The sequence below is a fragment of the Zootoca vivipara genome, chromosome 1 (genome assembly GCF_965207765.1).
Source record: "Zootoca vivipara chromosome 1, rZooViv2.hap1.1, whole genome shotgun sequence".
Taxonomy (NCBI): domain Eukaryota; kingdom Metazoa; phylum Chordata; class Lepidosauria; order Squamata; family Lacertidae; genus Zootoca; species Zootoca vivipara.
In genome coordinates this window covers 43,829,721-43,844,137 of record NC_142582.1, presented here as the reverse complement: position 1 = coordinate 43,844,137, position 14,417 = coordinate 43,829,721, and the positions used below count along the sequence as shown (strand labels likewise).

At 41.6% G+C, this 14,417-nt stretch overlaps 1 protein-coding gene across 1 annotated transcript in view; it reads left to right on the top strand.

The window, feature by feature from the left end:
* PDIA5 (protein disulfide isomerase family A member 5) overlaps positions 1-14,417 on the top strand; it is a 165,976-nt gene that overhangs the window by 149,294 nt on the left and 2,265 nt on the right. Inside the window, exon 16 of the mRNA XM_035129030.3 lies at positions 11,494-11,628. Coding sequence (XP_034984921.3) covers positions 11,494-11,628 — 135 coding nt within the window. The remainder of the gene's footprint in view (positions 1-11,493; positions 11,629-14,417) is intronic.

Sequence of the window (14,417 nt, the reverse complement as noted above, 5' to 3'; positions counted from 1 at the left end):
TCAGATAAGGCACTGTGGAACTGACAGTTTAATGTTCACATTTCAAGAAACTCAACATCTCCTTTTGAATCTAACAACGTGAATGACGATGGGCTTTTCTTTTTTAAAAAAAGCTACAATAAACCATCTATTTTGAACACAAAAGAAGTGGGTAATCTTTTTGATATTTTTTAAAAATAAAACAGCATAGCTGGTTTGCTTTCACTCTTACCACAGCAGCTACTGTTCAAATTGCTGTATTTTTCGCTCCATAAGACACACTTTTTTCCTCCTAAAAAGTCAGGGGAAATGTCTGTGCGTCTGTGGAGTGAATGTGTGGTCCCTGGAGCCAAATCGCCCTAGTGTGGCGTGCGCCGTTGCCCCACCCTCCTGGGTTGCCGGAGGCCTCCCCTTTCCCCTGAAGCCCCGGGAAGGTTTGGGAGCAGCGGGAAGGCTGTGTGACGTTGCCTCACACTCCCGGGCTGCTCTCTTTGAGAGAGGCTTTGCCGACAGCCTCTCCTTTCCCCTGAAGCCCCGGGAAGGTTTGGGAGGGGCAGGCAGGCTGTGTGACGTTGCCTCACACTCCCAGGCTGCTCTCTTTGAGAGAGGCTTTGCCGACGGCCTCCCCTTTCCCCTGATGGCTCCAGGGATGTTGGCCGGAAGATGGTGAGAAGAGGCAGCTGCCGAGAGAGGGGAGGAAGAGGACGGAGAGGAGGGGGACTGAGAAGCGGGGCGAAGGGAGAGGAGGTAGGTTGTCGTGAGTGGAGAGTCATGGTAGAAAGCAAAGGAGAGGCAGCAATGGGGAGAAATTTGCAGGCATCGCCTGAGGAGTTTGGGCAAAAGGGACGGAGAGGAGGAGACTGGAAAGGGGGCCTGTGGTGCTTGAGGAGGGGGAGAAAAAAGTGGGGGGAAGGAGAGCCACCGCGGGAGGAGAGCGATCCCTGCAGAGGCTTAGGATGGAAGCTGTGCCCCGTCAACCATATGGGTGGCGGGTGCGCAGCTTCCCTCCCAAGCCTCTGCAGGGATCGCTGTCCTCCCGAGGAGGCTGTGATTCAGAATTTTTTCTTCTTGTTTTCCTCCTCTAAAAACTAGGTGTGACTTATGGTCAGGTGCGTGTTATGGGGCAAAAAATACGGTATATCAGCCATTGGTTCTAATCCAAGGCCCCGGTATATACAATGTTCTCACACACACACACACACACACACACACACACACACACACGTAGGGAGGGGATTCCCCAGTCTCTTCACTGCCATTATACATGTATAGTGTCTTCAGTGTTAGAAATGAATGGAGAAGCCCTTAGAGCACCTTCTGCGGATAAAAGTAGTAGTCTTAAATTTTCAGTGCTCTTCAGTTGGTTTATTTCCGCTTAAGAGTTCCACAAAAAAGAAAAAGTCTACTTGTCACTTCTCCCGCAACAGCTTTATTCATACAAGGTGCCCATCCCTGATTTTCACCAATTCCCCCATCCCACTGATGCTCCTATATCACAACTCATGTCTTTCCTGAGTGCTTCATATTATTTAAATTAAAACTGGTAATTGTAGAAGGCACAAAAAGTATACATTTCCTACACAAGGGGACTTTTCGGCGGGGGCTGAGCAGAAGCTGCATAAATCCCCATTTGTTGTGCAAAGTTTTAAGAGTCTGGATTCATACTGGACATGAGGCAATGATTTGACTTGCTCTCTCAGACATTGCATACCCCAAATATAGGCTTGGTGAATAAGGTAGGATTGCCATATTTCAAAGAGTAAAAACCAGGACACCCCAAGCTTCTTTTTAGGAAAATCCGAAAGTTGTTGGGCTCCCCCCCCTTCCAAATTCCCCCCTGGACATCACTTCCGCCTTTGAAATCCCAGTATTGTTCTGGTAATCCCAGACATATGGCAGCCCTAGTTTTACAAATAAAGCACTGCTAGGAGTTGTTTCTTTTCATTTTCCAATGTATAATCAATCATTTTCCCCCCTTAAAAAAGTCTTTTCAAAAAAAAAATTGCCAAATTTGTTTACTGCTCACTTGATCATTTATTCTTCCATCAAGGCCATAGAAACTATGAGGGAAATTTATTTCTGTTTCACCCCTGAATTGGTAACTCAAGAGAAACCTATATCTGTGGAAATATTGCTGACATCTGACTGCCTTGTAGGCAAACAAATGTGTATATATTTGCAGCCAGTTCCCTCTTTCCATTGACCTTCTGGGATACAGATTGTGAAAAATATTTATTCATTTTCTATTTAACATATATTCAGTGGGGGCGTAGGGAGCAGTGGAAACAAAAGCTGCTAATATAGTATGTAAATCAAACGATTTTAATCCACTTAATATGGTGACAGTTTGCTGTTGTTGATTAACACCTCCCAATTATCAAGGGAATAGCAAAGCAGTTGGAGTAAGATTAGCAAAGTCCCTATACAAATAAATGGTTTGAAGTTTTCAAGCCACTTGAACATCATCACAACCAGACTATGCACTCTTACAATACAAGATCTCAAAGTGGCAAAGTTCACAGGTCTTGGAGGTGTATATTTCCTTCTCTTTTGCATCTCACCCTTGATTTTTATAAAAAGTTAGCAGAACATTTCTTCCCAAGGATGTTGCTGGAGAGGGAGTTATTATTTTTCCTATGGTAAACTACTACTACTACTACTACTACTAATAATAATAATAATAATAATACATTTTAAAAAAACTTCTGATTTAGATGATACCCTTATTGAAATCTGAGTATGTTTCAAATTTATGTTCTTTTTCAGGGGAGTTGTAAAATTATAACAATAAAAACCTGTTAAACAGCCAGAAAATCATCCGCTGATAAAACTTCTAACCACCACTGTGATAAAGCTAGGAACTTGAGCATCAAGAAAAAATAGACATATAAAAATACAGTATGTGGCATTAATGCAAGTTATCAAAAGTTCTAATAAAAAGTAATTATTAATAATTGTTTACAACTATATGTCCATTGCCAAAAAAAACCCCTAAACACACAAAAACGTTTAAAATGTGAAATTTGTTTCCAGTTGCATGCCATTTTCCTCCCCCCACCCATTCAATTTAGCTAGTCATTGTCCAAAACACCTTTTTCTATAAAGAACAAAGTGTTCTAACCAATAGGGGGAAAAAGGTTATTTGAGCCAGGGCACGTCAGAAAATATTCCTAGCCACTGCTGCTTCCTGATTAACCAGGGGGTAAATTCAGAAGCATCTGTATGGTAAATTCATTTATTAATGAGTACTTTATTCATCACTATATACCAGGCATCCCCAAACTTCGGCCCTCCAGATGTTTTGGACTACAATTCCCATCATCCCTGACCACTGGTCCTGTTAGCTAGGGATCATGGGAGTTGTAGGCGAAAACATCTGGAGAGCCGCAGTTTGGGGATGCCTTAGACCACTTCCTCTCCTTTTGTACCGTTGTGCAATTAACCAAGAACAGCTTTCTGACGGTATCATTCATGTGCTCAGTTTGAAGAGCAAGATGGAAAACTCTTTCCCTAGAGGAAACAAAATAAAACAATTACTTCCAGTAGCACCTTAGAGACCAACTAAGAGACCTCTTTCCCTAGAGGTCTGTGAAATTCCAGGGCTGAATGCTTTCCAGAAGAAATGTAAAAAATTCTTTTCAGGTTGGCATTCAACAACTAGGGTTGAACAGGCATCTGATAAAATGTAATTGGGTATTTTGTCAATATACACCTCTTTTTCTTTTTAGCTGCTGATACCTGCTCAAGGACCTTGAGAAGGGATAGGGTAGAAAATGAACTAAATAAATAATATTTAGATCACCTTGCCCCATATAGGTCTACTCGATCAGCAGAACTGGCACGGTTACAGGTGCTGCATAATATTCATTCCACATTTGGAATAAATCAGTATTTTAGTGTGGAATACCCTGCCTATTGACATCAGACAGGCACCTTCGTTGTATTTTTTCCCAGTGCTTGCTAAAAACATTACCCAGATATGTAGAATGTTTGCATGTGTTTTAATCCGTGTTTAGCTTATCACTAATTTTAATTTTATTTGAATTTTTAAATAGTTGTTTCTACTGATAATTGCATTCTTTTTGTAAACCACCTTGTGTGTTTTTAGGGTGGTTTTTTTTTTTACAATCAAGCAGTATATAAATTTAGGCAGTATATAGCTTACAAACTTTTCTCAAATTAAAAGAGAGAGAGAATCTTAAGCATTAAATTGTATCAAAAAGAAGCAAATAACTATTTTGAGGAAATAATGCAATGGCTCAAAAACACTAGGAGTCTCTCTTTTAATGAAAAGCTCACTTCTGGGTTTTAATATTTGTGCAATAAATCTTGGCTGCACTACTTGTAACTTTTGACGGGTATTTTTGCTTACTCACACGTCTGTGTTACCTGTGAGATGGCCAAGGGTGGATTCATGTGACAGTAAAGTCTGCAGTGGCTACTTAAAAATTGCTGGCTGATGGCTCTAATTGCATGATGAAATGCAATTATTTGTCACATCTGGTCACATGAAACCCAGCATCACTGCTTCCGTGCTGTGGGAGCTTAGCAAAAGTGGGTTGACTTTTCCATGTGGAAAGTTGCTAAATGGGTGTTAAATGATGTTTGGATCCACCATGAAGTGCTGTGTGAAATAGAAATAGATTAAAATTGAGTTGTTGTTTTCAGTGATGCAGCCTAGAATTCCAAGGCCAGCTTCAGTGCATGTGAAGTACAAACCTAGATTGGCTTTTTAAAAACGGGACCTAATGATGTGAATTACAGTCAGTGCTTTCTTTCTTTCTTTCTTTCTTTCTTTCTTTCTTTCTTTCTTTCTTTCTTTCTTTCTTTCTTTTTTTTATAAGAAAAATGGTGCTGGAACTCACCATAAAATTGTTATAATAAGTGCCACTTATTTGTGGAGGTGGTGTGTGTGTGAAGGTGCTGGTACTGTGTACCCTTGAGTACCCCCAGAAAAAGAGGGCTGATTACAGTAATCTTAAACATTATAAAAGGATTTCTTGGTCCCAATGATAAAAAAAAACACCTATGGGTGTGTACTTTGCTCAAATCAACAAAAGGCTGAACAGGATCTAACTATACACCAACTGGATATCTTTAGAGCCACAGTGTTAATTAGATAAGTAGCAGCCTTCCCTATAGTGGCTTTTTTTTAAAAAGAGAGAGACAGAGAAAGAGAAAGGCAGCTATTTAAGAATGATGCTAATTGCTGGTTACTTCTGATCTCTTGGACACATGCTTATATAAGTCAGTTTAAGTGAGCTTATCTTTATTGTGTAAATAATATTACTTAAGTCTGGGGACATGCCATGCGCTAGCATTCATCTTAATGTTAACACCCATAATGATAGTTGGTGGCTTGTACACTTCTGTTGCTGGGATTATTTGGACTGCTACTGTCGGTAAGTGGAGATGGGCAAAGCCATTTTGTGGCTCAAAAACAAGCCATTTCCATGCGAAATATATTTAAAAATGTATTAGCTGACTTCCCTGCCATGCCAAATTTTAATCCATTACTGCTCCCACCCTCTGATGTCCAAAAAGAGGACTTTCCTGGACACAGGAAATATTCACAACCAAGTACTGAGGGGCCTTGCAAGCCTCCATAATTTCTTCCTATTGGTGGCTACCATTTGTGCAGACAGTAGTCAAAGCCTTTGACAGCCAGGAAACCATGCATGTCTTCACAGATTCTGGCTGTCAAAGACTATGATTGTACTACCATGAGAGGTCACTGCTGGCTGCATGAATCTTTTGACAGGCAGACATGAACAATCTAGGACAGTCCTTGCCAGGCTAGCAAAGGTTTTGCTAAAAAGGTTTTCACAGCCTCCATAGTTCAGATGATTCACATGAATGGCTAAGGAAGCGCCTTGACCTCAGGCTTCAAGAAATCTTGAGCATGCAGCACCTTCCAGGACTTCACCAGCAATTCTACTTCTTAATAGTAGTAGAACATACAGTAGCTATTTAACCAACTGGCAGTGTTATTAGTGCACTTTCTCTTGCTTGATTTGTTAGGTTTCTGGCCAGGGGGCGTTGCCTCCTGTTTCTCTGCTTGAGGCAAAACCAGAGGTGCCACCACCTATCTTCTCCTGCTGCTGCCAGCGCTTCACCAGATCTCATTTTATTTTTCCTTCTAATATGAATCTTCCCTTCATAGAGAAAGGTGTAGGATAAGAGCGCACAACATCTTTCCTCTTGATGTTGTTGGACATGCTAACTGAGACTGATGGGAGCTGGAATCTAACAACACCTGGAGGACATTATACTACCTAGCCCTACTATGGGAAATAATAACAAGTATGGACTCAGCCTAAATAATGCTGCTAGTTATTTATAAGCTGGTTATTGAGAGACTTTAAGGCAGGCATCCCCAAACTGCGCCCTCCCCAGATGCCCCCCCAGATGTTTCGGCCCACAACTCCCATGATCCCTAGCTAAGAGGACCAGTGGTCAGGGATGATGGGAATTGTAGTCCAAAACATCTGGAGGGCCAAAGTTTGGGGATGCCTGCTTTAAGGGGTTATAATGCAGCTGGGAAAATTAAGAGATGGGCTGAGGAAGGGTTTACAGAGAGTGTATAAAGAGACTGACTGACGCTTCTCTGAGCTTTTGCATTCTCTCTCTCTCTCTCTCTCTCTCTCTCTCTCTCTCTCTCTCTCTCTCTCTCTCTCATTCATTTTGGCTCAGGGACTGCACCGCTTCATTATCCACAGAGAAGGAGCATTTGTCAGTTAAACATTTGCAAAGAGTTCCAAAGGGCCAGTCAGCTGTGTTGGGACAATCCCATTGAGAACATACACTTTGAGTGGAAATGACAATCCTAAGTGGAAATAACTTTAACTGTCACATGCCAGCTGGGTACGCCTAAAGGATGTGAACTGGGTTTGCTGCTGCCAGCCAAGATACTGGCCAGCTTGCCTAACCCAGCAGATGAGTTTGCATTGACAAGTAAGCAGCACTTGCTCGCTGCCCGGCAGTAGATGGCTCTAAAATGAAAGAAGAGTCAAAGAAGAGCTTGTGGAGAGGCAGCAACAATTCAAACAAGGGAGTAATTAGGGGGAGCACAGAGTGAACAAATGGAATAGAAATGGAATGACTTGTCCAGAGCTGTTAATAACTAGTAAGAATGCCGCTGCAGGTGCATGTGTAACATTTACTGCATGTCACCAGAAAGTTAGAGGTCATAATGGAATATTAAATGACATTTAATTATGGGACTGCGGCTCAATAACAGCCCGGAAGGCAAGAGGGGGGAATTATGAGCAGATAGTTTAAAAGAAGCAGTGTAATGGAATCTTAAATTTTAAAACTGCATTAAATTTCCCTTCAATAGATTCTAGCCAGCAGTCACAATAAAATTAAAGTAGAAGGCTCCCATATCTGTATTTAAACGGGATTAAAACTGAACAAATGACTTTTCTACAGGAATGAGCCTGGCAGATGTAGTGAAGCAAATGTGTATTAATAGCAGTATAGTCTTAGAAAGTGCTGTTGCGGTAGTGTTGACCTATCAGTGTCCGCTAAAGGCAGAAGGATCGAGTCCTGGAGGGAAAGCAGAGCATTGCAGGATAATTCTTACCGTAGGAATTAACACCTGCCAGGCCTTTTCCTGAGACATAATGTAGCAGCTATAATGAAGTCTGTTGAGGCAGCATATGATAATACTTTGCATCACCTTTCAAATGTATATTTCAAATATATCTTTTTTTATTTAAAAAAATGTGTTTAAAGGAGCTTAATGTAATCTCAGTAATCCTTTGGTGGCCTTGGAAGATAGGCCAGTTTTATGCCCCCGTTTTAGAAGGTAAGCTGACCTGACAGAATAGTGGCTTGTCTAAGGGTATGCAGTAAATTTGTGGCTCAGGTAGGATTTGATCACATTCGTAGCCACTGTCTCATACTCACATGCTAGAACCTAGTCATGTAGCTGTGCATTTAATACCTTTGTGTTAGGACTTTGCCTTGGGTTCTGAGTAATCTACATCCAGCCCATCGTAAAACCAGCCTCTAGGAACTGAACCCATGCTCCTGAACCAGGTGCATTCTTTCTGTATGTTGCTTCAGTGTTGAGGTTTCCCCATCATATCCCTGTCACTTGGATTCTGACTATTCCGCTGATGGTTTAGGAATAGTGAGGGTTATGGGTTGGACTTGGACTGGGGAGACCTGGAGTTCAATCTCCACTCATCCACAAAGCTCTTTGGGTTGCATATCACTGGGTCGAATCCATCTGTTGCTCATGTGCTCACAGAAGAGCTCTTGATTGAGCAGAGATGTGTCCACCAGCAAAAGAGGAGAGCAGGCAATTCCCCACCTCACCCCTGCTACCTGCAGGCAAAAGTGCTCTCTGAAAATCTGTTCCAGGTTGTTGGGGGACGCTCCATAACAGGGTAGAAAGTGGTATGGAAGTCTACATGAGGACAGTGGAATCAGCAGAAATCCCATCACCCTTTTCATTAGCTGATGCCTTGATCCAAAGCCCTTCCTTTGTGCAAGGGCACTAGTTGGATTTCACCACCTCCCAGCCTAACATTAAAGGATGAAATGAGAACATCTCATTCATGCCAGCTTGAACTCAGCTAAGGGCAAGGTGGAGAAAAATGTAGCAACTAAATAAGGCACGATGACGAAGCTACAGGAATAGCTTGGCCTCAGTAATCCATGCTCTGATAACCTTTCATTTTTATTCCTGCCATACATACTATGCAGGGCTGCCCTTGAAGATTACTTGGAAATTGCAGCTGGTGCAAAATGTGGTGGTTCATCTCTTGAGCAGAGTTTCCAGTCAGAATAATCTTTCTCCAGTTCTTAAATATTTGCAGTTGTTTCCAATCCATTTCCTTTTTTAAAATTTTTATTTTATTTTACAGAATTAATTACAAAAACAAACAAACAATACCCAACACAAGAATACAAAATAATACGAAACAAACAAACAAAAATACCAATCTAATATAGATTCGATTTTTATCATTGTTATGTGGACTTCCCCGTGTCCCCCCTATCTGATTTCCATTTCCAATCCTCTTTAGCAATTTATTCTATCATATTTATATACATTTTATTATCTCTTAACCCTATTTATGAATTATTCACTTCCTGCCTCTCCCCCTCCCCCCGGGACCTCCCCCTGCCACCAGAAGACCCCAGAGTGAGGAAAAGAGAAGGGCAGTCCTTTATATCTAGCCTCTCCCCCCTCCCCTCCATCCTAAAGTCCCCCCTGCCACCAGAGACTCCAGGGTGAATGAGACAAACAGGGGCCACAGTCTTTTCTACTAATCCAACAATTCATATTTACTCTAATTCAATTTATACCTTATGTTCTATATCAATTTCTAACACACAAAATATTTTCTCCGCCAGCCTATAACTCTTCCAAATATCTCCATATTTTCCAAAATTTAATTTTAATTACACAATAAAGTTTATTTTTAACTAATCATAATTTTTTCCACCCCCTCCACAGCTGCAGATTCAATTTCATCCTTTACCAAAAACACCCATAAAATCTTAACCTATCCAGTCCAAGTTCTGACCAAAATTATCAATCCATCCAAAAATACAATTCAATTTTTTCACCCCACTCCCCTTCTCCAATGGTTCAATGCCCCCTCATCAAATTTCTCTCCCTGCCACCTCCCAAACCACCCTCTACTTTTGCCCTCAATATTGTCCTTTGCCATTTTCAGGTCTTCTTCACTTCTCAGCCAAAATTCATCTTCTCTCCTCTGTATGAAAACGCAGTCCTTCAGTATTTCTTTAATCATTGTGTCCTCCTCTCCAAAAACCATGTCTTTCTCCTTCTCATCATTTCCCCTCTCCTCTTCGATATCCTCTTCTTCTTCATTCTTTTCCTCTAAATCCATGATGCATTCCCTGAATTTCTGCGTTTCATAAATATACGCCTTCATTTCCTGTCTGTTTTGCACCATTAAGTTCAACATAGTCTGGTAAAAAAATCCTCTGTTATGTCTCCCATCTCTCTGGTTTGAAGGTCGTGACAGGCAAAAAACAGGAAATGGGGGGGGGAGGCTTCTCTCCAACTCAAAATCGAAAGTTTTTTCGCAGCTGGATAGGGAGCTGAAGTTGAAAATATCCTCTCATTATAACGTCACAATGCTTTTCTGCAGCATTGGACTGGGGTGTTACTTTGAAGTCAAATTCAGCAATTTTGCAGTAAAATCCACTTGCATTTCTCCCCCCCCCTCCAAAGATCTTTGGAAGTTCTTGCTTGATATATATTTTCCTGGCTTCGGTGCACGTCCTTGCTTCCCAAGTCTCTCAGTGGGTAGGGACCGGCTTCCATTTTTAAATCCCTCCCGTGGCCAAATTCTTTTTTCCAATTAAACAAATATCAATAGTACTCACGGTACAGTTCTTTTTATAGAATTTTCCTTAGAAGAATTGAACGCTGGTGCCAAGCAATCCTACAGCTTCGCGCCATCAAAGGTAACAATCTTAGTCCGTTGCACCTGCTGCTTCCACTCCCTCGCTCTCGGGGGCTCAAAACAGAGCCTTGCCGGGGAGGGAGGAGCTTGCCTTCGACACCCGCCGGACAACTATGCCCCCAAAACGCTCGATTTGGGGTTCTTCTGGGGGTCCGCTGCACTGGAGCAGCTCCCCCCGCCTTTGACGCACTAAGGTCCGCTCCGCTGAACGGACCTTTGACTGCAATGGCGTCACACTCAACCGGAAGTCCCAATCCATTTCCACTCTGAATTCAAAGTTTTACAAATGGCATAAAAAGCCCTGGATTACTTGGGTTCTAACATGAGGGAACTCCTCTTCCTCTATGTGGCAGTCCAGGAAGTTCAGATCCTCTATGGAGGCTCTCCTTAATGTCCTAACCTTGGGAATTACATGTAGGCAATCCTTTCCCCTGGCTGCATCCCTGCTCTGGAATGCCTTCCCATCCACTGTTTAACCTGTCTGTCTGTTTGGAGCTTTGGCCTGCTTAATGTGAAACTGTTGACGTCCTGTTTTTATTGTGCTTTGCTGTGACTTTAAATGAGATTACTTTGTCTTATTGAATATCATTGTTACCTGCCAGAGAATGTTTGGATGTAGAGCAGGAGATCAATTAAACTAAGTACATAGATAGATATCTAGTTGTTCTATGAGATGCAGTGACATTGCTCTTTGTGTGCTTAAAGAATTGCTGTAGTTTAAGGGACAGGATCCTTTCAGAACAAACCTTGGTCACAGCAGCAAAGTTCATGTCCAGGAGCCGACACGTTTGTGTGATTTCGCTCAACCAAATAGTGGCTTAGTATAACCCCTTTGTGTGCAAGTGGAAGGATTTTCCACTAATGCACAAGGGGGTAAGGTGCTGGATCTGCCCTGAGCACCTATGCTCAGGAATTGGCAAAACCGGAACTCAGCCTTTGGAAATATCTCCCATATCTTAGTTCATGTGAAACTGCGTATGTTTCATTTTTAAAGCATCTGAGCGCCATAGAATGGGGCTGTACTTAGTGACCGCTGATCTGTTTTTCCTTCCTATGCTAGATTGCCTATGCTGCGGTGGACTGTGCCAAAGAACAGAACCACGACCTGTGTAAGCAGGAAGGTGTGGATGGTTACCCAACCTTTAACTACTACAACTATGGAAAATTTATAGAAAAATATAATGGAGACAGAGGGGTAAGTACATGGTGCCGTTCTAAAAGATGTACTGGTGTGAGGGGGGAGGGAGTATCTTTTTAAAGTGGTTTCATCAGCAAACAGTAAAAGCACCAGCAGCAACAACAGGGACACAATGCAGAGCCAGCTAATTTGCCAATGAGTTTAATGCTTCCATTATGAATTTAGCATCTGGAATTAACTCAGCCAGTAGAAAATTTTGGAGGCTTTTATTTTGAGTCTTATATTTATTAAAAATTTAGCACTAATGAAAATGCAAAAATTGAACGTCTGCCAATTCCACATCAACTCCTAGCCAGTGTAGTGCAGAAGCTGTTCCAACGGGCTCTCCATATTCATTAGGAATCTGAGCCTTCGGTTGCCCTGTACACATTTGAAAATTCACTACACACAGCCAAATGATAATAGATTGTTTGTTGGTTTTGTTTTGTGACCAAAGCCCACATTTTCTGGGCAGTTTGCACTGGGCAAGCTTATGACCTTGATGTCTCCTTACATTTTAGGTTTTGCAGAGATAGATTATTAACTGTTCACTTGTATCTTGAAATGGAGGAGACAAAAGTTTACCAGCTACTCGAGAATGCTCAGTTTAACGGTCCATACATAGCTAGGTTGTTAATAGTTGCCTGGAAAAGATGGGGACCTAATGTGAAAGATTGTTTTGGATATTAATATGGCCAGTAAACGTTGAAAAACATTTGGCTGCAATATTATTGCTGCTGGTACAAAAAAAATCTGTAGATATATAGAAAGAGAGGGTTTGTGGTAGGATCCTGTGCGTCTTCATTGAGCCTTTTTACAGGTTGTTCATGTGGGAATTCTTTCAGGATAACACCTCCACAATTTGATACTTAATGAACTAAGCCGTACTGTAAACATTGTCATGGATCAAGTGTTGTGCTTTGCAGAATGAAGCTTTATCCGCCTAAATATAAATAACAGGGAATTGAGTTTAAGCCACAACATCTCTTTGGCTTTATAAATGCGCTTACAAAAGTAAAGGGATTTATGAAAACCAACAGATCTTGTTTGTTTGGCTAAGGGAGGGAAAAACAAGTGTACACTTGCTCTTTCAAAACCACACTTTGGGGGTGGGGAATCTGGCTAGTTGTCCTAATGTTCAATTGTCCTTTTCGTTTCTTAACATCTGAGTTAGCACAGAGTGCCTCTCCATCTTCATTCTCTCAATTTTACTAGCAGAGGGCTGCTTCCCTCTACCCAGCTGGACCCTATGTGCTCAGAGGAGACTGTAACTGCCAAGTGCATACTGGGAAATTGGAGATTTTGTTAAATCCTTTCGTTAGTTTAAAAATATTTCCATTTGTGGCGATAAGCAACTTGCTCTCCCCCCAGCCTCTTTCCTCCTAGGCCAACATTTCAGCTTATGTTAGGTAGTGTTATCCCTGTTGAGAGTAACTGTAGCAGTGCATCTATGGTACAGCAGCCAATTGCTAATATACTGTCATTGTACTCATATGTTGCAAGGCTGTATTCATTACATTGCAAATAAGGATACAATCTCTTACTAGCTCTCATTAAAAAAAGAAAATAGTCTGGGCTTTTCACATGCAGTGAAAGAGAACGTTCCCGGTGAAGTCTCAGTAGGACTCATGGCACTTACTATGGCTCATCTGTCTTATGGGGCTCCAAAGAGGTATCTTGCTTTAGGCAGAGGGCATGCCCAGTAGAATATTTATCCATTCGGAATAGATTTAAGATTGATGTAGGAGGAAGGGGAAATCGCTGAAAATTACATTCCTGGTTGTTTTGCTGATGGATTCCTTTTCTCAGTCACCACTAGATACCACCCCCAGTCTTTGAACCACAGACCCCATACCATACAGCAGTACTGATGATTCCTTCAGTTTTAAAAGTAATAATTGACCATGTGATGGTGGCTGCTGTTCAATAAATCCATGCACCTAAATTTGGATCCCAGGGTGCTTCTACACTGCCGTGAGCCTGGAAAAAGGCAGATAACAGACCAATGCAATGTTGCTGTGTTGAAAACAGGACCTGCTAAACAAATCTTGAAGTGGAGCACTAAAAAAGAGTGGGGGAGCTTATTTTAATTGCAGTTATATATGCTTTTCAACAGTTACTTGGGTATTGGACATTTTGTTAGAAATGGAGAAAGAAACATCACACACAGCTTCACTGGGCTGGATAATGTGTTTCGGATAACACTTGTAATAGCAGGTACATTGCTAATCAAAAGCTAGTTCTTTGGGGTGTTTACTAGGATCTCAAATTTCGCAACTAGTGATGCGGAACATTCTGAATTAAAATTGACAGATGCAGCCGACAGAATAGCAGTGGTTCCATTCCCTCTGCATCATGTGCCCAAATAGATCAGATGAGTTGTCAGGTCTAATCTAAAGCCCTTGGAAATTAATGGAAAAGCTTACAGACTTCTGTGGTAGTTTGGCTCAAACTCTCACTGTTTTGGGAGCATGACCTCATTATTTTGATCACTTACAAAGAGACAATATGCTGCAGATTAAAGGCACAGTTCTTTGCTGCAGAATTCTCACAGACATGGCAAAATAGCAGCAGAACTCCCCTGCCCTGCAAATTCCATGTTCATTTTTAGTAATGACTTGTTTCAGAATGTGGTTACACTTTTCAAGTACTTTCACATGGGGAGCTTTCACAAGGCGGTTTAATCATCTGATGAGTTTAGCTGGAAGCTTTTCCTTATAGTGATTATTCTATCTCAAAAATGGCTCAGCAGCAGAGGAAGCTTTCAAGAGGGGACTGAGATAATGAAGGACATATGACCAGGTGTG